Source organism: Mustela nivalis, assembly GCF_964662115.1.
Source record: "Mustela nivalis genome assembly, chromosome: 15".
Classification (NCBI taxonomy): domain Eukaryota; kingdom Metazoa; phylum Chordata; class Mammalia; order Carnivora; family Mustelidae; genus Mustela; species Mustela nivalis.
In genome coordinates, this window is record NC_139034.1 from 24,078,940 (window position 1) to 24,105,029 (window position 26,090).

General features: G+C 41.4%; 1 protein-coding gene across 1 annotated transcript in view; it reads right to left on the reverse strand.

The window, feature by feature from the left end:
* Nucleotides 1-26,090, reverse strand: part of LHFPL6 (LHFPL tetraspan subfamily member 6) — a 236,095-nt gene that overhangs the window by 22,558 nt on the left and 187,447 nt on the right. Inside the window, exon 3 of the mRNA XM_082700490.1 lies at nucleotides 8,418-8,516. Coding sequence (XP_082556616.1) covers nucleotides 8,418-8,516 — 99 coding nt within the window. The remainder of the gene's footprint in view (nucleotides 1-8,417; nucleotides 8,517-26,090) is intronic.

The window sequence follows — 26,090 nt, forward strand, 5'->3', positions numbered from 1 at the left end:
TCTCAGTTCTGGGGCAGAAATAGTTCTCCTGAGACTAAGAACCATAATATCAAGTTTTGAAAGAACTCTAATGTTCCTATAGACACATCTCCCAGCAAAAGTACTTGGAAGGTTTTCCTCCATGTTACTATTTGATAACAGAATGTTCTAAGACAAATCTGGGATAAATCTCTCAACTATAATCTCTTTGAGGGCAGGGAGCAGGTAGGGGACTTCTCAAGGGGGTTGCATTAATCACATAACCAAAAGGGGCACGCTTCGGGATGGTAGGAGAGGATGGGTTCTTCTTCCTAATTAGAAGATTATTCCCCAAATCCTGAACTACCAGGAAATTTTAATAAAATCTACAGATTTGTTCAAGATGATGTTCATAGGGCTGATTGATCTTAATGGCCCTTTCTTTCTTAGGGATTATCACTGATAGAGTCAGTGGAACAAAGTTCATTCCTGAGAGAGGGCCTAAAACATCAAAAACAATTCAATTTAAAATTAGTGCTTTTCTACAGCCAGATTAATATCTGAGTGGAACATACTGTGAAAGAGTTAAGAGCATCTAATACAAAAGGGTAACGAGAATAGCCAGTTCAATTTCCTGAAGTTCCTTAAGTCTGCTTTAAAATAGCGCACCACTCAGGTCTATCTATATATATTTTTGTTTTTATAAAGAACTGAAAAAATGAAGAAGAATCTTTAAAAGGGAGACTGGTCTATTCTTCTCAACGGCGTGATGGCCATATCTTAAGAAATATTATTTCCCCCAGGTTTTTTTTTTTTTTTAAAGAGAATTACCTTTTCCTACAGTCACTGAATTTCACTGCTACAAATCACTGTAAGCCACTGAATTAGGCTTTAAGAAAGTTTAATACAGGATTGGTGATGGTCCTGCTCCTCAATAACCAAACCAAAAAAGATTCAGGAGGTTAAGAATTTAGGACTATTTCTTTTTCATCTACCATGGCACTTTGTTCTTTAAACTATGACCATGAACTTGATTTTTTTTTTTTTTTCTGGGAGATGGTTAAGTCCTATTCCTTTAGAAAGTAATGCCATAATTCTCACCAGGATTTCAGCGGCCAGGAATCTACAGAATCATAATGGCAGCTTTTCCTTTTTAGAGTCACAAATCAGCAGTGAGATTTCTTCCTTCCTTGCCTCTTCCCCTCTCTCCTTCCCCTCATTCTTCTTCATTCCCTCTCCCCACGTCATCCCTTCTTCCCCCTTTCCTCTCCTCCCTCCCTTCTTTTAACCACTCAGTGGATGGCAGATATATGACATGCGTAAGGATTGTGTTTATCTTAATTCATAATTTCATCCTAAGTATGTGGCATAATTTCTGATGCCAAAAACTTGCTTAATAAAGATCCATTGAGTAAATAAATCTGTTGAATACTTCTCTGGGCCAAACACTGAGATAGACACTGAAGTTGCAAAATTCCCGTCCTGTGGGCTCATCTGGAACCTACAAAGATGTGTTTAGGGAAGCAGACAGAATTGGATCTAGGATGATACAGATGGGATACCTTCTCCTAAAGCAAGACCAGAAGCATTTGCTAAGCTGTAACTTAAAGCAGTTATGTGCCCGGTCCGCTATTTTTGTCACGGTCCCACTGGTATTCATGGCCCTGAACCGAATTGGTTCTTCTCCTCACTTTCTAGAATGAATATGGAAAACCCTTCTTCTCTTGAAAAGAGGCCCCTAAAAAGGCTGAGTGACCAGCAAAGCTGGCTGTTTTTCCTTGGGTGGTGCCTGGACCACGCTCCGCCACTTCATGGAGCTTCTTCTGCTGCTGGAACTTTTCCCAGCACCATCTGGAGTCACATTCCAGAGTGCTCCCTCAAGTCCTCATGGGTCTACCCAGTTTGGGGCGTGGTGGAGCTCACAGCAGCCTCTCCGTCTTCCTGCCATCCTCTTGCACTAGCATGCTACATCAGGGAATACAGACTCCTCCTGGATCTTCTAAATGACTTCTAGCAACTTGGACAGATTTTCTATTTTTGTTGCCATTTTTTCTCCACTCACTATAACCTGCAAATTATTTTTTCTCAAGTGTGACTCGATTTGAAAGGAGAGAAAACATAAGTCAGGAGTCAAAGAGACGTGTTCAAATAGATGTGTGACATGGTCGTTGCTCAGATTGGAAGAGACTTCTTCACTGGATGGAAAATGTAGAGGGAACAGGCTCTCATCTTTTTCAATGCTGAGAGTTTCTGAGTTTTCAGAGTTTATGATACTGTTCCTGAGAACCAAGAACATAATTTTGAGAACAGGAAACATGATGGCTTCTTAATCAAATTAAATAGCAAAAGTGAAAGCAATAATTACTCAAATTTACTTGGCAAATTAGCAAGACAAATTAATTGAAACAGTGCTTTTGATCATCAGGATATAATTAGAAAAGTCGGGTGGATGAAAATATCTCTGAGGCATGAATTAAATCAATTGGACAACCTGATTATAAAGACCTTATGCTTACTGTGTAAATCCAAACTTACTGTTACAAAATGTAAAAGAAAGAGGAAAAGATTAATCAGCAAATATTTATTAAAAATTGTCCTGTACAAATAACGTGAATAACAATGGCAAACATCTACCAGATTTTTATTATGTGATGATACCAGAGTATACTACATGTAGTTCTTATCACCTGTATTGTTTGTTCTCTTAAAAAGTAATAAATAAATTCACCGTTGTTAACACTTACACAGCATAAGCCATTATTGACCCTTAGTCCACAACCATATACTTCATGAGAAAAGGAACATATGCCACCAAGGCCAACAACAACAACCACAAAGACAGACTTCTTTCTTAGCCTCATCTTCCACTTAAAAATAACAGTACTCCTCGGTAAAATCTGGTTCTATAAAACTCTGAACACATCCAAGCTCCGCCATAAGAAGCCAATTTTATACATGGTTTCCCCTGACAGCAGCAATTCATTCAAGTTGGCCCCATTAGATTGAGGAGAGAGACTTTTATTCCATTACTGGGAAGAGGGGGAAACTCACCCTCTCTTATTTGACATGAACACAAGCTACAGGTGCCAAAGGCAATCATCTGTGAGGAGAAGAGAACTAGCCTCAAGATGAAGCCAGACTTAAGATGGAAGGGCCAAAGGCCGCCTGGGTGGCTCTTAAGGGTTCTTAACCCAGGGTTCTGGGATCAGGCCCCACGTTGGGCTCCCTGTTTGTGGGAAGCCAGCTTCCTCTCCTCCCCATTCATGATCTCTCTTACTTTCAATCTCTCTCTCTCAAAATAAATAAATAAATAAATAGATTAATTTTTTTTTTTAAAAATGGCGGGGCTGAGGATGGACAAGAACCCTACAAGTGGCAGGTCTCCAGTCCAGCAAAATCCTGGGCCCTGGACAGCATCCTAGAGCTCTTGAATCAGTTAAGTCTGCAGCTCACCTCACCTCACTCTGGCTTTCCTATGGTAAGAGGTGGTAAATACCTTCTTTGTTTTACCGAGTTGCAATCAGATCTTTGTAACCTAAAGAGAAAGCACCCTGATGTATGTAAAAACAAAATGAATGCTAAACTACATTCTAAGCAAAGTATTTTAAAAAAATGAACTTTCTTTCTTTAGGGAGGACAAACTGATGGTGACCAGAGGGAAGGGGGTAAGAGGATGGGCAAAATGGGAGGAGGGAGTGGGAGAGGCAAGCTTCCAGTTATGGAATGAGTTAGGCACAGGAATAAAAGGCACAGCTTGGGGAATATTGTCAATGGCACTGTGGCAGTGTTGGATGGTGACAGATGGTAACCACACGTCTGGTGAGCACTGCATGACACAGAGAGACGCTGACTCACTCTGTTGTACACCTGAAACTCATGGAACATTGTGTGTCAGCTATACTCAAAAAAATTAGAAAATAGTCATTTTCTATATAAATCAGGGTAATTTTGTTTCAAAGCATGGCTGCTGATCCCCTGCCCCTGAACCACCTGGCATTCTTGCTTCAAACACCGACGAGAGAAACAAGTCTACCTCTGATTTTAACGCTAAAGGCTGAAAGCTACTGTCAAGGCAAGCTGTACGTATGATTTGAGTTGGGTAATTTAGGGATTCATTATGCAGCCTGCTTGTACTTTTGTTTCTCTGTTTTGAAAATACGTGTATTCAAACATGCTCCTGGCTTCTTCATAAATAAGAATGATCCAAAGGTAAACAGCAACAATCTTTGATTTGTAAAAATGGGTATGTTTGTGAAATTGCTGCAAAGCTATGCACTTCATAACATATTAAAATGCTTGAGAAATAATCAATAGCCTGACAAAATTGTTTTCGAGTCACATAAAAGAATTCTTTGCAAATTTCCTTGCTAAGGAAAAAAGGCATTTTAAAAACTATTTTCTATTAGACCTCCTACCACAGTACATTAAAACTACAAACGTGAGTTTCTCTGAAATCTCCTTCTTGCTTAACTACTACTTAGGTGTTTGGGTTCAGTTAAAATATTCTTAGCCTGGGAGGCCCTTTCTATCTGCCGTCCCTCATTTCTTTTTTTTTTTTTTTAAAGATTTTATTTATTTATTTGACAGAGAGAGATCACAAGTAGACAGAGAGGCAGGCTGAGAGAGAGGAGGAAGCAGGCTCCCCGCTGAGCAGAGAGCCCAATGCGGGGCTCGATCCCAGGACCCCGGGATCATGACCCGAGCCGAAGGGAGAGGCTTTAACCTACTGAGCCACCCAGGTGCCCCTGCCGTCCCTCATTTCTAACCCTTCATGCCTACTTAGGCTCTCTTCTGGCTCTTCTCCCCCACCCACCCTGCAATCTAAAACACTCACACTCACCCTCTATCTACCTAAACCCTTTACAGCCGTGAAGGCTAAGCTAAAAATAATACTTCCTTAGGACGCACCCAGGGAAGGGCAAGTCCGCTTGACCTGTGGTACAGCAGCTAAATAAAACAGCATCAGGCTCCTTTCTCCAGCCAGTAAGAGAAAAGATGCCTTTAACATGACCCAATAAGGAACTGAATTACTATGCATCTGCAGGGTTGAAGATTGCCAGGGAAGGCCTGCTTCAAGGGTGGCTGAGCCTCAGCGGGTTCCTCTGCCCACCCCACTGTATGGGGTCTGCTCCCTCCTGCCTTTCTACCAGTGCAGAGGCAGGTGCTGGAGGGAGGGGCAGCATGGCTTCGGGTGCCTTTCCCTTCGCATGTGATCCCCCTTTTTCCAAAAGCCTCTGGATGCATCTCCTGCTGTAATCCCTGGTCCAAATGGGCTTCAGGCTTCCCATCCCAAGCCAGTGGTAAGAGGTAAGATGATCACGATTAATTCAGAGTGCTTGCCACCTTTTCACAACAGAGCACAACAGAAGCGCAGAGCATACGCCGCATACCAGGGTAGTTGGCTGGGGCTACTCTGTGCAGCCCCTGCTCCAGGCCCTGACCAGCTGTCTCAGCAGCCGAAGGGATCAATTAAGGAATGTATCTGAAATGAAACTCTCTTCTGGAGTGTCAAGCGGTGTACGATGGTTAAAATCAGGGGTCCTCAGACCATAGCCCCACCACCTGTTTTTGTAAATGAAATGTTATGGGAAGAGGGTCATGCCCATTTATACAGGGAGTGTCTTTCCTGCTACCGTTGCAGGGCCAAATCCTTGCAACAGAGACCATATGGCTCCAGAAGGGGAAAACGTCACGAGCTGGCTCTTTACAGAGACATTCTCAGCCTCTAGCTTCGAATCACCACCCAGCATGGAAGAATATTGGCAGGGCAACCATGGTGCCCACTGCCAGGCCCGGCACCCTTCCTTCCTAACACACATCCCAGGGATATTGTCTTCTTGAACACCTGCCTGTCCTGCTGGGTTTTTAAGTTCTCTGAACAGGGTGTTTTAAAATGCCTCACTGAAGCCATATCCCCAGCACCTAGCACGGGGCTTCTATAAATATTTGTTGGCTGGATAACTGAATGAAGGCACTCCTTAAATAACCTTCTGTACAAAAACAAAAGCTGGTTTCTTTCAGGATGTGCTCTAGAGAGAGAAAGTAACATTTTAGTAACCAGACGCCAAAAAAGTGACCAACGCCCCACGATAAGGAGAGCGGGAACCTTAACAATGTTAACACTTCCCAACCCTTGGGAGGAAGGTAAGTCTGCACACTCTCTCCTTGGAGAGGTGGCAGCGATGAACTTGGGTTCTCAGAAGTGGTAGAGGGAGAATGTGTCTGTGGCAACCAGCACGCATACCACTAAAACCGTGGGCATCCTTCCTGAGAATGCTTCCCCTCACACACATGCTCTGGCTCCCGACTCCAGTCCTAGGCTCTCCCTGGTTAGCCTCATGATCTATGACTAAAATCATTCACTGAAGTTCAGCCTTCATCAGCGTTCAGCGGAACAGTAACGACTTTTTAAAGATAAAAAACAGAAGCAGTTTTGTAGGATGCTTTTGTAAGACCTAGAGCTCATTTTATCTATGAATAATGCCAGTTTTATTTTTTTCCTTATCAGCCAACTAAGAGAAATTTAAAAAGAAACAGGCAAAAATTAAAACACTGTGGTTTGAAAATTGTTAAAATGGTTTAGTGGGTTTAATCACATAAGAAATTATTACCACCAGTAAAGAGGCAAGTTTTTTTTTTTTTTAATTTTTAAAGTTTGACATTCAAATTTTTAATCCACCATGCTGAGAAGATACAAAATACGGGGATGCAGTAATGAAAACTGCAAAAACAGGATATGGGTTTCATTATAACCTGCTAATTAATACAGCAACACACAATAGCAAGAGATTAGCAAGAACAGTACTCTAATCAAGTTGAGGCGTGTGTGAAACAGCCAAGAATGCCCCAAACACTACAGAAAGAAAAATGCCAAACACTGTGTTAAAATATCTCCCCTGGACACAATTTGCTTTCCAAAAAAAAAAAACCAAAAAACAAACAAACAAAAAACCCACCAAAACTAAACGGCAAAAACAAAACAAAACAAAAAAACCAAGCTGACATTCAACACCACGCCAGCATTTCTTTCCTTCTCTGCAATTACAGCAGTCACAAGCAAATCCAGACTTGGGAACGAAAGCCTTAACAAGGAAGGAAGGGCAGTCAGAAATCTCTTTTCTTTTTATCCATGCAAATGAGTAGTATTTAACGTATGGGCTTCTCCACCAAAAGAACCAGTATTATTTTGAGGGAAGCAGGGTGTTTGTCATCCAGAGTCAAAAAAAAAAAAACAAAAAAACAACAACAACAACAACAACAACAAAACTGCTTTATTTTCAAAATCAGAGAACTATGATGTGATATCATATCTGTCCCGTTTTTTCAGGATCTGACAATTTTTTTTTCTCAGAAGTTCCAACTTCAAATTTTTAAATGATGATTTGGGATAAATACTGACATTAGACCTACTCCCTCGAACATTCCTTCTTAGAGGAAGTATTCAATGGGAAGAGCGAATGCTAAGTTGGTAACTCACTATACACTAACGGTCTAAAACTTAATCTGTCTATCCTTATAGTAGGGGAAAGTATGTTTGCTTGGTAATAGTCTTTGATATAGTGATAGCAGTTGCAGGAAAAAAGTCCTCAGAAAATAATGCAATAAAGAAACACTTACTTTGTTAAATTTCTCATTATAATATACCTTAACATCACAGAAACTGGACTAGATGAAATATCCAACTAGCAGGAAATAAGGAAGTGTTTAAATAAATGCAGGTGCATCAGCCAAGTGAACTATAATCCAATGTACAAATTATAACGATGCAAACCATGTAGGACCCTGCAACCTTCTTTAAAGACGGCTAAATAGAACACACCATAACTCCACGTGAAAATGATTAGTACACACAAAACCAAGGTCACAAGGTGCCCTTCACCAGCGTGCAAACTTCGACTACTCACTCACACGTCTTCCAGCTTCTCGCATCTCTGGGGTCTCTGGGGTCTCCTGATGGGCTTTTCTCATTCCTCCCTGGTGCTTTTGCTGGGCTGTATTCCTGGCTTGCCAGGTGCTTCTGTCTACTCCCAGACAGCCTGTATGCAACACTGTGTTCAAGATCCAGCCCTGCCACAAACTTGTCTATAACTCTAGAGGGAAACTGCTTTGGACCTCTTACCCCTGGACAGGTTTGTTGGCTTTGTCCCTTCAGGCAACCTGTAAATTCCATGGAGTTATTTTTAGCACATGCAGTAATAATCACATGATTCTGAATGAATTGATCAATGAATATAAACTTCTCAGAGCGGGGGCTGTTTCTTATCTTTGTCTAGATAATACTTCCCTTAGCCCAGGCAGACGGTGGACTACCAATAAAGTCACTAAACAAACAGATAAATGAAGGTCTGTGTATTGTTACGCTTGACTGCTGGTTGTATTAGCACTTCTGCTCTCTGTATCTATGCAAGGTCAGATCAGGTTCTTTTCTACAAGAAATGCAATCTGTGAAGAAAACTTACCCAGGTCGAACTGGCCGGAAATGTAGCCACAGGTCTGCCGAACTTCCTCACTGTCCCAGCCCAAGGGGTAGAGGGCGCAGCCAGCACCAATCAACAAGCCTGTGAACAGATAAGCCAAGAGGGCTTTAGCAGTATTCCTCTGCCCATCTAGATAAATGCAGCAGCAGGGAGGGAGGAATTGGGATCAGCAATATAGCACAAGATCATGGTGATTGCTTTTTTGGGAAGCACCAGCCAGGGCTCCTGGAAGCAATCTAAGGTCCGTTTGATTCCATGAACAATTTCAAGTCTGCATAAAAGGAAAGAAAAAAACAACAAAACACTGATAGACAGCTCAGTTTGGTTCCAACTTCGTCTTTCAAAGCATTAAAAGCCTTGCAAACTCTGTTTAGGAAATACAATTCAGATGCTTTCTAAATCGCTCTTGTAGAAGTCCAACCAATCCCCCCATCAGTCCACGCAAACAAGTAAATCAAGAACAAGCAGAAGTGCCTACATAGGTCATGCTTCGTCATGCATTAGATCTTTTTTCCAACTGAAGAATCAAAATAGAGTGTTTCAGCATCATTCAATTTTACCAGGGGCAGAGAAAACATAAAGATTTTCATGATCCGCCTGGGCACAGGACTAGACCATTAAATGTACTATCCTGCTATTACCCTGCTATTACACTCTGCTGAAAAGTTGAGAATCCGGGAGCATCCCTTCATCTCAGAAATACTCTAGAAGACGGACACTTCTATGATTTAAGTCCTCCTTGCAGTGGAGACCAAAAGTTTTGATGATCAAACTGAAAAAGGGGGCTGGTTTACTTTAATAGGAATTCATCCTGGCAGCATGCTCTGACCAGACAGCTTTTGCTTGGCGTCTTCTGTGTCTTCTGTGTCAAAGCCTAATGTGGGTCGACAAGAAGCTGAATGAGGCTGAAGCCCTCACCCCCAGAATCTGAGGGCTAATCAGAGAGTAACACCTTGTGGTGTCCATGAACGAGCACCGTCATCCTGAAGTCCCACAAGGGTGCTGAGCCCCTAGGACCCCCCCCCCACACACACACTCAGTCCGATGGGTGAGAACAGCAGCCCAGCCCGAGAGAATGCGGGTTATACGGGGCTAAATGAGAGACCCCCGGAATTGAGGAAAAAGTCCGCCGGGGGGGTAACGTCGAGGCAGAAGGGCCGGTCCTCAAGTGCCTCTAGAAGAGACTTTCAGTATTTTTGTATTGAGTCCCCTTCTGTTGCCCTTTTGCTTCTCCAGAACTCTTGCCCCTGGTGCCTGACTCTTGGCAATCTTAGCTCCCACACATAAGTAGTCTCTTTCTTTATGGGCACAGGAGGGACTGCTTTCCAATCCCTCGCCAAGCTATATGCTGAGCTGTGTGGAGAGACATCCCTCATGAACTAACATAAATTTCTCACCCTGGTGCACCTCCCTCCAATCTGACCGTCCCTGGTCAGCAGTAAAACAACCATTTAATGCTCGGTGAGTGAGGCTCTGTGATGCGAGCGGATGCCTACAAAGAATCATTGAAAGTGCAAACCACGAATTCCAGGATGCTGTCTACACAACTAGATAAATATGAATTGTGTCGAGGCTGAAGAATAACCCAGAAAACAACTGTATGAGATTTTGCTGACTGAGCAAATGCCCCCAGTGACTGGTTTCCTTAGGCTCTTCCCCTTAGGACAGAATTTATAGTATTCTGAAGACAAGTAGAAACTAGTGTTATCCTCTGTCAGGTAAAGAGATAATGAGGAGGCCAAGGTTTATGCAAATTGAATTCCATGAAGGTTTAATAAATAATGTGGTCTCACTGCTATGATACTCAATTCTTAAATTAGTAAGTAACACCACTTTTTGAGAACTCGCGAGCAGTATTTTAATGGTGACAAACGTGGAAAAAGAAAATTTTCAAATGTAAGAAAAATGAAAAATGGTCACATTTAAACCACCAGTTTTCTCTTTGTCTGATACACAAACAAATGATTAAATAGTCTCGTTTGCTAATGTCCTTTTCAGACGGCAGGAAAATGTGTCATGTACTCACAAAAATGGCTGTTTTGGTCCAGTATGATGCCAGGCATTTTGAGAAACTAAACAGAAAGGAGATTATATATGGAGCACATTGACCTGTGGTTTTCTAAGTGGTAGAACACTTAGCAGTCAGGATTCTTTTGTAGAATGTTGGGGTGTCCTTGTGACACTATGAAATGTAGATTCAACTGTATAAATAAGGAACAATTTCACACATAAGAAATTTGTGTTATGTCTATGATTTAAAAAAAAATACCATGCGCATAGCTCACATGAAAAAAAAAGTGTTAGGTGAGGGCAACTACTTTATCTGGATTCTTACATTAATATTTATATAGCTTTTGTTTTGTCCTCTGCTAACTAGCACTCACAGTGAAAGAACCCAGATACATTTCTGGGAGAAAAATGTATGTTACAAACTCATCCGTCTAATTGGTGGGTGCAATTTTAGATTCTGCAGGTAAACACTGGTGGCCTCCCCCTTTCTTTCTCCTGTTATAAGTTATGGAGAAAGCAAGTCTTAGACTAAATTCAGCCCAATATACAAGGATGTTTAATACTTACCTGGCAGGGAAAGCAGGCAGATGACCAATTCTGTAAATTCAGTGAAACCCTCCACCCCAGATTCATCACACATTCTAACAAGTGCCATCTACATACAATAAATAAAACAAATGTTCAACCAGCAGGTTCAGGACACTCCAAACAGTGCCTTCCATTTAAATAAATGGGAAAGGAGGCACGAGACCAGAGTTTAGACCTGCCCAACACAGTGGCCCTGAGCTCCATATAGCAAACTTAAATTTAAGTTTATTGAAATTAAACGAAAAATTCATCTCTTCAATGGCACCGGCCACACTTCAAGGGCCTGATAGCCACATGGTGCTGTTGGCTACCATAGTGGACAGGGAAAAGATAGACCATTTTCACAGCTGCAGAAAGGGCTGCTGCAGAAAACTATTCTCAACTCAAGACACTACTCCAGGAGGATTCTCCGTGGGGCAGATTCTTAAACCCTAAGCTTGATACTGCTTGTTAATAAAAATCATCCCTGCTCTTTTAGATTCTCCCTTTCTAGATGGGGCTAGAAGTGAGATATTTCAAATCCTTCCCCGGCAGAAATTCTAGTTCCTGTCTGTCAATGAGAAGCTCTCCTGTGGGAACCAGAAGGTAAAAGAGAGAAATCAATCAGTTTCCCATTGGCAGCTGCAACCAGGGGCGTGCCTTTTTGCAGACTGTGGATGAGATTGTGAGCGTGGCTTCTAAGCAGCCTTCTCCTCAGTGGCACCCACTCAGAGCAAATCTCACCTGTAGTTTCCTTCTATCCTTATATTTCCTGATTTCCTGAATTCTTCTCTGCCCTTCACTTCTCCAGACCTAATAAGTCTTTGAAACTTTAACTTGAAATACCTGTCATGGTTTCTTTCACTGGTCAGACTCTGACTGGGACATGCCTGACCCGTGCTGATATGTGTCTTTCTCTCCTACCCTACAATTGGTACAGTATCCCATCTTCTCAATGCAAAATTCTCCCTAATCTAACAATACAGCTGGTTACTAAACCTCAGCAAGTATAGACTGATATTAGAATGTTTCATGTTAACCCTCTGTGGTGTGGTCTGTAGTTAGGGAATTTGTGCTAATTAACCTTTCCTGGAGTACGGTTTTCTGAAGTGAATCGTTCAAATGTTCACCAACTGTCCCTAGTTTGTCAACTGTAGTCAACTAGCATTTTACTGCCCATACCAAAGTACTATATTGTGAAGTAAAGTTAGAGATAATTAAACATAAAAATAAGAACATCTTTTTAAAGTATTACTGACGTACAATATCCTACTAGTTTCCGGCGTACATAATAGTGATTTGATTTTTTTATATGTTATGAATGATATATTCCTCATGATAAATCTAGTTACTATCTGTCCCCATAGTTGTTACAATATTACTGACTATATTCTCTATGCTGTACATTACATTCTCATGACTGACTTATTGTATAACTGAACGGTTGTACCTCATAATGAACGGTTGTACCTCATAATCCCCTTTGTTTATTTTTCCCACCCCATTCCCCTCCTCCCTAGTAATCAGCAGTCTGTTTCCTAGATCTGTGAGTCTGTTTCTGTGTTATTTTGTTTGTTCATTTGTCTTTTATTTATTCCACATATAAGTAAAATCATATGATATTTGTCTTTCTCTGACTTATTTCACTTTGCACAATAACCTTTAGTTCCACCTATATTGTTGCAAATGGATTTCATTCTTTTTCATGGCTGAGTAATATTCCATTATAGATTTTTTTTATACACCTCACATCTTCTTTATTCATCTATTAATGGACACTTAGCTATTGTAAATAATGCTTCAGTGAACACAGGGGTACATATATCATTTTGAATTCATGTTTTCATTTTCTTCAGATGAATACCCAGAAATGGAATTGCTAGATTATAGGATAGTTCTATTTTTAATGTTTTGAGAACTTCATACAATTTTCCATAATGGCTATTCCCACTGACAGCACACAATGGTTCTGTTTTCTCCACCTCCTTGCCGATATTTATTATTTTTTTGTCCTATTGATAACAGCAAATCTGACTGGTGTGAGGTGATGTCTCATTGTGTTTTAGGTTTGTATTTCCCTGGTGATTAGCTGACATCTTTTCATGTGCCTGTTGGCCATCTATATCTGTTCTTAGAAAAAATATCTTTGCAAGTCTTCTGGCCTTTTTTCAATTGGATTGTTTGCTTTTCTTTTGTTTTGTTTTATATTAAGATATATAAATTCTTTATATGTTTTTGGATATTAACCCCCTATTAACCCCAATGATATATTGGATATATCATTTGCAAATATATTCTCCAATGCCATAGGCTGCCTTTTCATTTTGTTGACTGTTTCCTTTACTGTGTAGAAACTTTTTAGTTTGATAAAATCCCATTTGCTTATTTTAGTTTTAGTTGTTCTTGCTTGAGGAGACTAGTCCCCCCAAATATTGTTAACATCAATGTCAAAAAGCTTACTATCTATGTTTCCTTCTAGAAATTTTATGGTTTCAGGTCTTATATTCAAGGCTGTAATCCATTTTGAGTTTATTTTTGTATATAGTGTAAGATGGTGATCTGGTTTCATTCTTTTGCATGTAGCTGGCCAGTTTCCCAACACGAGTTATTGAAGAGACTGTATGTTCTTGCCACCTTTGTCATAGGTTAGTTAACCATATATGCATGAACTTATTTCTGGTCTCTCTATTCTATTCTATTGATCTATGTGTCCATTTTCATGCCAGTACCATACTATTTAGATTACAACAGCTTTGTAGTATAGTTTGAAATCAGAAAGTGTGGTACCCCCAGCTTTGTTCTTCCTTCTCAAGACTGCTTTGGCTATTTGGTATCTTTTGTGGTTCCATGCACATTTTAGGATTCTTTCTTCTAGTTCTATGAAAAATGCCACTGGTATTTTGATGGGGATTGCAGTGAATCTGTAGATCATATTGTGTAGTAGGATACTTTAACAATATTAATACTTTATCTTTCCTTCAATTCTGAACACCTTTGTGTGGATCTCTCTGGATTCATCTTATTTTGGACTCTCTGCATCTCCTGGACCTGGATGTCTATTTCCTGGTTAAGGGAATTCTTAGCCATTAGTTCTTCAAATATGTTTTCTGATCCTTTCTCTTTCTTGTCCTCTGGGGATCCCATTGATGCAAATGTTAGTATACTTGATATTGCCCCAAGAGGTCTCTCAAACAATTCTCATTTTTTAAAACTCTCTCCCTCTCTCTCTTTTTCTGTTCTTTGGGATGACTGAATGATTTCCACTCTTCTGTCTCTCAAATTGTGAATCCATTCTTCTGTATCATCTAATCTGCTGTTGATTCTCTCTCGTGTATTTTTCATTTCAGTTACTGTGTTCTTCAGCTCTGACTGGCTCTTTCTTACATTTCCTAATCCCTTGTTGAAGTTCTCACTGAATTCCTCAATTCTTTTCCCTAGTTTGTCACCTGTCTTTATGACCATTACTTTGAACTCTTTATCAGGTAAATTATTTATCTCCATTTTGTGAGGGTTTGATTCTGTGGTTTTATCTTGTTCTTTTGTTTGGCACATACTTCCTTGTCTCATTTTGTTTGACCTTCTGTGTTCATTTCTATGAATCAGGCAAAACAACTACTTCTCCCAGTCTTGAAGGAGTGGACTTGTGTAGAAACAATCTCTGTGTAGACTGCATGTGCCTGGTGGCTTTGGTAAGCTGGCTGGAGAGGGAACAGGCACAGGCAGGTGGGGAAGAGATCCCAGGGTGAGACAGTAGGATTCCTGTGACAGGAGGCTAGCTAGAGCTGGAAAGAGCACCAGGGCCACCTTGATAGGATGGCTGAAGATGGGGTGAGTATGGGAGTGGGGGCCTATGGCATGTCACACCAGGGCCACCTTGGAGGAATGTCTAGAGCTGATGTGCCCCAGGGGCCCAGGATATGAAAGACTAGCAGGCCAGCTAGAGTGCCTGGACCCTACTTCTGCCCACATGATCAAGCTGAAGAGGAGATATGAAAAATTGTCTCACTGGTCCTCCAACCCCGGAGAGAGTTCCAGCAGTCCCTACTGGTTCAGTGGATGATGTAAGGCTAGTAAATGGATTTCCTTCACTTAGAGTCTGGTTGCCCTTTAAACCATTTTTTGCTGTGCCCCAAGGTGAAAGAGTCTGCTTATGGGCCCCTCAGTAATATTATCCCTCAGTGACTCTGCAGGTCACTGAGTCAGGGGTAGGGTTTCTGTCATTGCAGTGTCTCTGTCTCTCCTACTCTTCTATATGTGGTCTCTCTATCATTTGTTGTGCAGAAGCTGTTCCATCAGCCTTCAGTTCTTCTTGAGGAGGAATTGTTCCATATGTCAGTGTAGATTTGGTGTAAGGAAGGAAGTGAGATCAGGGTCTTACTAGGCTACCCTCTTGGACCCACCCCAAGAACATCCTTTTAATGGAAGAAACTGTCATTTTTCAGTTTCAGCCGTGTTAAGCCTTAGACCATGTTGTAGAAATCAATGTTTCATGGAAGTGTAGTTTGAAAATCTCTGAACTAGACACCTCTTAGTTGTTATACTGCTTATGGAAATGGGGCTCGGAGAGTATTCTGGAACTTGAGGGGTTGCCTAAAGGATATCTTAGTGACCTAATAGGTTTTAATAGCTCTAGTTGCCTAATTCACTCCTGGAGAGCATACGGCTCAATGAGAATCTCTGGTTCACAAACTTTTATACCATCTACATGGATTTTCTTTATTAGATTTATAAATCTGGTGGTTTATAAAGTTCAGGGGCTTAATTATGTGGTATTTTAACCACATTTCTTTGTCACTGCCATAAAAGAGGTCATGAAAAAAATAGTCACATTATCACATTTTGGGGAAATCTAGGCCGAGAGGAGGAGAAGGGAGGAACGACAGTGCAAAGCAAGGCAACAACCTCAGGAGCTGGTAACAGAGGTGGGGGGCGGTGGTGGAGGAACTCTGAGATCATTTGCAGCTACAGGCTCATTTGTAATTAAGAAGCAATCTATTTTTGCAATCCTAAGGAGTCATGAGTAAATCACAAATTTGCGTACATTAGCTCAAACTTTACTTTTCATCTGGCACCTAGCTGACATCCACTATCCAGGTACAAGAGCTCATGAAGGTCAGTTTGTGGGAGGTCTTAGATTTTTAGAGAAATGTTGCTTCCCCAAAAGAATGGAAATAATAATCCAAGAAATTACTCAATAATTCTTAAAAAATTTTTTATTTTATTTTATTTTATTTTATTTTTTTGGATTATGATGCCACTCCAAACTGAATGCCCTAGGGTATTGGTCTCACCCTTGTTCAAGACAATTACAATAGTTAAAAAGCCAGGTTGATGGAATGACATCTAAGGAGAAGTCACTGTTAATGGAGAAGAGACAGCACAGATAAATGGAAAGACACGAGCAGAGCACTTGGTGTTGTGCCTTGATGTTGTTTTTTAAAAGACATCTACTTTTCTCCCCAAATGGATTCTTGTACCTAAATTGTACCTAAAATTCTGCCTGCCCATGAACCACCCTTGGGGGAGTCTCTAGTGGAAACTCTATTCGCTTTCACACAATGCTGGAAATATCTGCCATGATACTAATTATTTCTTAGAATTCAAGTGTGAAGTCTGCAGTTTTGTAAAGAGCCCAGTGGTCAAAGTAAGAACCAGATGCTGGGAATTTTCCCTTCTGCAAAACTCTTTCTATTCAAAGTCAGTATTTAACACTTAGCCAGAGGAATATTAACATAACAATTCGTCTCCTGCCAAGAAGGCAAAACAAACCTCCACTCAGCCAATGCCAATTACTCCCCACAGGTGGTAAGAATAGAGTCCTCATGTTAGACTCATAAAGCCTTATTTTTTCCAGGCACTCTTGAAGAAAGTTTTAATGTGATCTCACTTCTTTTTCCATGACTATCGCTCCATTTTTTTTCCACAGGGCTTTTTTTTTGTTTGTTTTTTTTTGTTTTTTGTTTTTTTTTTAAAATACTGTGACTTTCCCCACTGATTGCCCCTTCAGTGGTCACACCAGTGTTTCCCATCATTTTATCTTTTTATGTGTTGTGGATACTTTTATCCATCCTCCAGTTCCTTTATCTTCTTTTCTGTGGCAAGCACAGAAGGAAATTGTTTCCTTTACTCTTCTCATGCAAGCTGCTCAGTCTTGGAGCCGGTTATCTGGATTTCTCTTTGGATGACGTTGGCACATTTCCATCTCCAAGTCTCCATATGCTAATTTATGTACACAATTGTCATCCATTCTCACCCCTTAGATAACGGTCCCTTTACAAAACAAATCCACTGGCAGGGAGGAAATAAGAGCAAGGACCAGTATTACAACTCTTCAGACCTTGAAAGCACCACCAGGAGGAAGCTACAGTTGACCTTAAACAACATAGGGGTCCAGGGCACTGACCCACGTGCAGTAAAAAATTTGCGTATAAACTTCCGACTTCCCCAAAACTTAACTACTAACAGCCTACTGTTTACCAAAAGTCTTACAGATAACATAAACAATTATGTGTTATAAGTATTATAGACTGTATTCCTATAGTCTAAGGTAGAGAAAAATAAGTTACTAAGAAAATTATAAGGAAAAGAAAATACATGTAGAGTGCTGCACTGTATTTATGGGGAAAAGTCCATGTATAAATGGACCCATGAAGTTCAAACCTGTCTTGTTCAAGAGTCAGCTGCACTTAAGTATTCTATAAGAAGGAGGCTTATACAGGCTTAGAAATCACACCTATCTTCAAAGTGCTTTCTGGACACCGAGGTATAGAGGATGAAAGAGGCTTGTCCAAAGGTACAGAACCTAGATCTATCCTAGGGCTCCTCATTTCCAGCCAGAGCTCTTTCCACCTATCATGATCTCAATGCTTGCTTGGACCTCAGGCCACTCCAAGATCACACACTTGCCACCTGTTACGTGAGTTCGGCCACAGCCGTGCTGGATTTCACCAACATCATATTTTACTAAACAGGGCTTCTCACCAGCAAGTCTGCACTTCTCATGTCTCAGATCATTGAAAGATCTGCCGGCACTGAACTGGGCAGCTGGCACAGTGCCAAGTCAATGTGGTTCCCATTTTGTGGCTCAGTGGCCCTGACCAGTCCAAAAGGCGTTTGTGCCTGGGGGCTATTCAATTCTTTGAATATGTCTTGAATTGTCTCATCTCTGAAAGTTGAATCCCTTCCCTCTGGGATACTCTCATTCCTTAACTTTATGCTCAGGCTTCACCATGAAAATACTAGCTGTTAAGGTCTAGAAGCCTCAACATGAAGGCTGCCCTGACCGCCCTAACAGGGAGCTACAGATTTTATCACACCCCCAAAGCCATGAGCTCCTACTGGGGTGTACTCTATGCAATTTATCTGGGCCATAATACCTTGTTGTAGTTATTCTCAAGTATTACACCTCCTAGAAAGCCAAAAACTCTACCATATGTTTACTTGCATTTAATTCACTGGTTCATGATATTCGTTCAATGTTAAATAGCAGTAATATGATTTATTTAGTACGTACAAAAGCTTCAGCATAATTATATCATCTTTATAGAACAGATCATATGAAATATATCAATGCACTCAGTTAGCAAAAGAGGAGACTGAGGCTCAGAGAAGCAGTTTCATGTTCATGGGGCTACTAAGGGTTAGATGCAGAGATTTATACACAGATCTGTCTGAGCTCTAAGCCAATATTGCTAAACTCTACCTTCTAATGCCTCCCAAATGCCCAAGTGTTTATGGTCCCAGCTCTGGGCTCACCTCCCATCTCCACACATGTACTGAGTCCTGCATACAAGTGGAAAAGGAAGAACAGGGCAGAAGATCAAGGAGGATTACAAGTTTTCTCCAGGATTGACGCTACTGCTGCCTGTATGTAAAGGCAAGGGCTCTTGCGAACCCTACAGTTTCCCCCTTCCCCGGGGCGCCAGGGAGGGAGAACCAGGATGTGAACTCTATGACACAAAGAGTTCTGTCCATAAAGAACACATCGAGGCATAAAGATGAAAAGTGGATTCTTTATCATCAGAAGTTGAGCCAAAAAAACCCATATCGTATCACAGCCCTAAAAATATAAAATAGAAATACGATCATTTCTCAACCATCAAAACTCTTTTTAAAAATGACAATGAGAATTTTTCTTTGCTGAAAACATCCTGCAGAAGAGAACATACTTAGATTTTCTTGCAATGCTTTCAAAATGGCTCCTCGGTTCTTATTTTTTCTCCTTTTCCAATTCATGGGTCAGAAGACATGAAAGACATACATCAGAATACCTGCTTCTTTGCTCAGATCAGAAACCTCACAAGCTAATTTCAGCCATGAGTGACTTGTCATGGTTGCTCTTTCTAGAGTCCTAGGCAGAAAACAAGTTGTTTCAGACAATGAAATTTGAGGGGACATTTTGCCATTTCTATGTGACAGATTTCTGGTAAATTACATGAGCCTAAAAGCAATGGTCTTTCTAACCCTAGTACTTAAGGAATTCCGGTTCCACCATTTCACTTCTTTTGGGTTCAGTTTTCCTTATCTGTAAAATGGGAATAATATCAATCTCTTGGAGTTGTTGCAAAGACTAAATGAGCTCTAAGCCAATATTCTTCAAGTCCTCCACTCTCAGAGAACATACTCTTCTTAGACAGAAGGCAGGGAGGGTTAGAGCAAGGGCATCCTGGAATAGTGAGCCATGATCACTTGCCCCAAAAGTCCTATCAGCCATGTGAACCTCAGTAGGAACAAATGAAATAGTCCAATAACTGTCACATTTAGGCAAGGAGTTGATATATTACTACTAAGGCTAAAAATACTTTTGCCTGTTCCATTCTGTTTTGATCTTTGTTGCATTTTACTTTTAAAGTCACTTCCGGCCTTCCCATGAGATAGTTAGAGCCAGTACCAGTGTCCCATTTAGTAGATGAAGGAATGGAGTCACAGACAGGTGGGAAGATTTGAGCTTCCTCAAGTGGATACCCTGAAGAAGGGCTGGGTCCCGGCCTCAGCATACCTGCCTCCTCCTTCTCTGCTTTGGTTCACTGTCTTCACTCTGACATTGCGAGAAGGGAGCAAACAATGCTCCGTGCTGTAGCAACACCTCTGAAACACACAAAAATGCTAATTTTCTCTGACTCTAAGGTGTTCCGTGGTGTTAGGGCAGGAGAGGAATAAAGACACAGTCCTGATTTCCAGAGTCCTGTGGTTCAGTCGAGTGTTTGCAGACTGAGCTGCACACAAAACAGCTGGGAGGCTTGTTCAAAAGGTCGATAGATCTGGGGTGGGGCTGGATCCCTGTGATTGCAAGCAGCTCGCGGTGGGACAGACATGGGGCCACACTGTGGGCCCTGAGGGCCGAATGGGTACAGAGCAGGCTTTGATGCTGATCGGTCAGGTGCAAATCCTGACACCTCCAGCCAGATGTGTGACCTCAAGCAGCATGCCTTTGAATTCTCTGAACTCAGAGTTTCATCGATAAAACAGACCTTTAGCATTTTTATTAGAAATAAATGACTTAATAAAAGTGCCAGTTCTGTACTTGACATAAGATATGTATCAATATTGATATTGTACCACAGGACCCGCTGTCTTAGAATTGCAAATACTTCATTCTGTTGGAGCTTCTGGTTTCAGATGCTAGAGGTGTTCATCCAGCAAGTAAACAGATAAACAAAAACACCGATCAAGAGCAGAGGGTCAGCCTTACTGCTTGCTCATGCTGTCCCGGCAAATATCTCTTCTGAAACTAACCACGTCTCTACCACTAAGAGTCAGTGCATCCTTCTTTTCTCCTCCAACAGGATATTAGGAAATGATCAGATGTACAAAGAAGTTGGAAATTTTATACAGTGAATGCCCATACATGATCTAGATTCTATGATTAACATGTTTTAAATTCTGCTCGATTATCTATTCCTTTTTGCACTCCTCTATTGATCTATCAATCCATCTTTTCTTGGGGTGGAGGTAGGTTTCAAAAATCAGTCCATATGACCCATCTTTCCTTATTCATACTCCAGCCCCTTTCTTCCATTGGCCCAGTAGCCTGGACTCAAAAGCCACAGCTGACACAACACAACATCCTTATGGCCTGATGCTTCTAAATGGAACCCATCAGCATAGAAGGGATTGATGTGCAAATCTAGAGCAATGAAGACCTCAAAGTTGTTCACAGTTCTCTAACAACCACCCTACAACCTAAAACGGGGCTGGCTGGCTTCACCTGTCTGACCCAAAAATACCTGTTAAGAACTTCACAAGACATCTCACAAAGCCCAGAATGACAACAATATAAAGAGTTCCAGCCCAGCCCAGACACTCAGCTCAGAGATTTCAATGGACATATTTTCTCTTAAGGATTACTGCTGTTTTGTATAAACTATATCACTCCTGATCCTCCCCCTACAGAAGCCAAAGGAAAGAACAATGATCACATTTCAACATGAAAGTGTCCTGAGACGTCTAGATGAGGCTCCAACAATATCCTCTCAACAACAAATAAACAAGCAAACAGAGAACCTGGATATAAGTCAACGCACACTGCAAACTTAACCTAGCTCATCCTGGCTTTGAAAATGCAATGTCAGTTCCAACCCAGACTCCGGTCAGTTTCATGTTGGCGAATTGCGGTTACCCCAGTCAGATAAACACTCAGGTGGTCAAGTGTTAGGGACGAAGGCTCTGGAGTCTTACTGTCCTTACTGGTTCCTGACTGAGCAAGAGAGGCTATTATACTCGATCCCCAAGAGTTTTCACTGATAAGATGGCTATACCAGTGGCTCTCTACAGAGATGTCCAGAGGATGGGCTGAAATGTCCAGGCAGAGTGCAGCACATATAAAAGTAGATTCCCTCTTATGAAATGATGAGGAAAGAGAAGGGGAAGGCAATATTCCAACATTTGTGCTTATTTCCACAATAGTGGCTCCGTGAAAACAAGAGGAATGGTGGAACCAGACCCTGTCCTGGCTGGAGGTGGCTCAGTCAGATCACTTACTCTGAGCCTCAGGGTCTCCCTCCTGGCTGATGTGGATAAAGCCCGCTGTACCTCTCAGGGATGGCATGGTGACCCAAGAAATGCACGAGAGTTGCCCCGAGCATGGCAGCTGCTCCAGGGCAGGGTGGTTTGACAGGTCTGCGCGTGACAGGGTAGGGTCCCCTGCAGATCACTCAGGTAAGCCCACAGGGAGGACAATGTATTTGGAGGGAAATATCACCCTCCCCAGTTCTGACATCCAAATATCATAAAACTACCCAAGACAGTGGAGAACTCAGGTAGACACACCTCCAAAGGAGTGATGAGCTCCTGGGGGCTTTCCCTCTGGCTTCCCTGTAAGTGCTATTTTAGAATCCTGTTTCAGGTCTAACATAACAACACTTAGGAGGCAGAGTAAAACCTCTCTCCTTCACCAATACATCAAGTGCCCACAAACAGACAGATTCCATGCCTCCAAACCCTGTTCATTTATTTCTACTTGACCTTACAAAAAAAAAAAAAAAAAAAAAAAGTGTCAGGATAAGAATGATTTATCTTCCTATTTATTTTTAAGGTCCTTAAGTACTTTAATCACGGGACCCACGACAACACTAAAAGTCAGATGCCAGGCATATTTTTAAAAAGTAGTAAAATCTACATGTGCTGAAATGAACAGTTAGTGAAAGACTTTTTACAAATTGAGAGGGACGAGGCCCCTTTGCAGTGTACAGGCTACCACACTGAGCCGCTTGAAGGCTGGAAGCTCAAGCAAATTCAAAGAGCATTTAAAATACTTCTGAAAATGTAACGGAGGGAGCATAAAGGGAAAATCTTACATAGTAAGGAACACAAGACTACCAGGCAGCGAGGGGGCCCTTTCTCTTTGAGCTCTAGATATTACTAGCTAGCTTCCTAACAATAGCAACAAAAAATGAGAGCCTGAAGATGTCTAGGTGTTTTGTCTTGAGAAACTACCAGAGCAGAGACTAGACTTAAAATCTCTGTCTTTACAACTGGTTTCAGTGCCAAAGTGAGAACCAAACACCGGACACATTCCACAAACACTGTTAACAGAGTCGTAGGGCGATTCAGAGCATGGCTTTGATATCTGACCACATGCCCCTCTGGCTTGGAGAGCCTGGGTCCTCATCGGTGAAACAGAATTAAATCCATACATACAGCTGCTGTAAGGGTTATTTTATATACATACACACCTGTATATGCAAGCCTACATATGCACATGTATGCATGTACACAAGCCATATATAATTACAGATGTAGCCTATATTGTCATTTGGGCATAATATATGCAGATTATATATGTGCATGTGGGTTTTTTGGACTAGACGACAATGCATTTATAACAGGTTTCCACTAACTTTCTGGCTTAGATATATGGTATTTTCACTACTTATATACTCATTAAAGCATCTTTTTCTTTTTTTTTTAAAAGATCTTATTATGTATTTGTCAGAGAGAGACACAGTGGGAGAAGGAACACAAGCAAGGGGAGAGGGAAAAGCAGGCTTTCTGTGGAGCAGGGAGCCTGATATGGGGATCGATCCCTGGACCCCAGGATTACAACCTGGGCCGAAGGCAGATGCTTAATGGCTGAACCACCCAGGCACCCCAAAGAACCTTTTTTACCACTAAAAAAAAAAAAATGGAGAGTATGAATATACGATAAAATAATTGATGGGTGCCATTGAGGTGGTACAGGTGGCCAAGAGACTTAAGACAGACATTTCTTTAAAGGTTTTTTCCCCCCTTTATCTACCTTCTGGGGTATCAGGAAAGAAAAACCTCATTTATTTTTCTCAGGTCTTTTTAGAATACCATCAATTCCACTAAAAAACAGTAAAGCCATCTGGAATAGCTGACAGACAACAATTTGGAAGCAATTTCTTTTGAGACAGCTATAATGATTTTCCTTTTCTGTTTTCTTTCCCTCTTGAAATGTCAAGGATAACTGAAACTTTTTACTTTTCCATCTGTGATTTACTGATCAGTTCCAAACAAGTTTTGAAAGTACTTGAAAATTTGTTTCCAGTCAATTTAATACTGTTTTTTTCTTTAATTCTATTTTGAAAGTACCGTGTTCTGTCTTGTCTTTTTGATATTTAGAAAATATAAAATATTTTAAAACACAAATTGAAATATGATTACAAAGTATTTCACAAGGGACAAAAACACTCAACATATTTAAAATACCATCATAAGCAGACACAATGAAGTCACTCATATCTTTTTCAAATAGCTTATCCCAAGAGGTTTAATAAAATGAACGTGGAAACAGACCCCCACATGGGTAAATGCTGCATCTTGTAGAGTAGAACTCACAGAAGACAGAATCCGGAATTCTCATTCTTAGCCTGCTAATTTAGTTACCCGAAGAGGAAGTCCACACACAGGGAGAGAACAATATTAATCTCTGTTCACGAACAGAACTGGCAGCTTTTGGGTCTGTGCAAAACATGGCGCTCTTTGCTCTAGAGGAACTTAAAAAACTGAAGATAAGATTTGTTCACAGTAGCACTGGAGATGGAGAAAAGTAACACAGTAACAACACTCCAAGCTTGTACTTGTGCCATATTAGCAGAAAAAGCAATACTTGCCATTGAAATCAGTCAATTTTTGGCTGGAATTTACTGTCAGGATGAGAGGGACTCTAGGAAGTAGTTATAGTTATCCCAGAGGAAGAAAAGGACAGGGAAGATGGGCAGGTGCAAGTCTGAGGAAGACGAAAATCGACTGAGAGACTTAGGGAGAAGAGGAAAGGGATGGCCAAGCAGTTAGGATGGGGTCAAGGACTCTGCAGAGGTCGTTAATTTCGAGCCAAGGAAGTTGGCCTTTACTTAGGTGGCAAAGAGACCTTACAACTGTGAATTAAGCTCCCAAATGTAAGAACCGAAAGAGACCATCCAGATGAGCTCTCAAACTTTTCCATCAAAACATTCCTAAGGAAGAGGAGAGAACTTCACATCGTATGGAGTCAGGGGTCGTACCTGAAATCAAGTCTTCTCTGAAACAGGTCTTCCTTACTTCTGCTTGATAAAGTGGCAAGGGATTTTCCAGTCTACTCCACAGATAACCTTATTTATTTATTTGTATAAAATTGCTTTCCCCCAAATAGTGTGAGATATCCATGGTCCAAAAGAGATTTGGGGTTTACCTTGTGCCTTCACATGGGCACAGTTTCCCACCCTCTCCCCTTTCAGGGAATGGGAAACTCAGTTGGAAAAATGAATCCAGACTTCCACTCACAAAGACGAAGTGACCTGCTCAAAGTCACAGTTAGTGAAGGAATCAGAAATGCAATAATATTTCTTGCCCCTCTGTCCAAAACTCTCCCCTGTGATACCACACTACTAACACAGAAAAGAAAGCATTTGATATGACTGGCACAGGGTACATCATCCAGCACTACCCTATGAGCCAGACACAGACTTCTCCCGCTGGCCCCTAGATGCCATCTTGCCCCACCTTGCCAGCCACTGCCTCCCTTGGGGCAATCTCCAGTGGTGTGAGAGAGATGGCTTAAACCAGGCTTCCTCCAGGGGAGCTATCCCCCACACTGAAATTTCTAGCTTATTCACAAAGAGAGCACAGAGCCTCAGACAAATGCCTCCTTTCCCTAGTGGAACTGAGCAGGTGCTAATCAAAGCCTGTCGAGCGTGATTTGTACTACCAAGGGCTTCCAGGGAGGCATAAAAAGAAAAATCACAACACCGTGTTTATCTCCCTTTCATTGCTGGTTCTGGCAATGGTATTATAGTCAGGCAGGCTGAGTCAAAACAATTTTCTAAAAATATGGATCAGCTGAGACCATTTAAAGCCTCCTTTTATGGAGTTAATGTTAGGACTTTCCCCTTGGGCTGTTTTGTGTATTCTTTCCCAGAGCCTGCTCTTCCAGCAGCATCTTGCTATCCAAAACACACAATCTTTCTCCTTGCCGAGGAGATCGCAGCCTCCCGAAGGCTGATAAGTGGGTCTGCATTCTTCCCAGGAGCCTGGGCAACAAACTATTCCCAAGGAGCTCCCTCACTGGGGCGGGATGCAGCACGAGCCTCTGTCAGAGTTTCTCCTGGGGAGTAACTGGTTCTGTTGGTGCACCTGGTG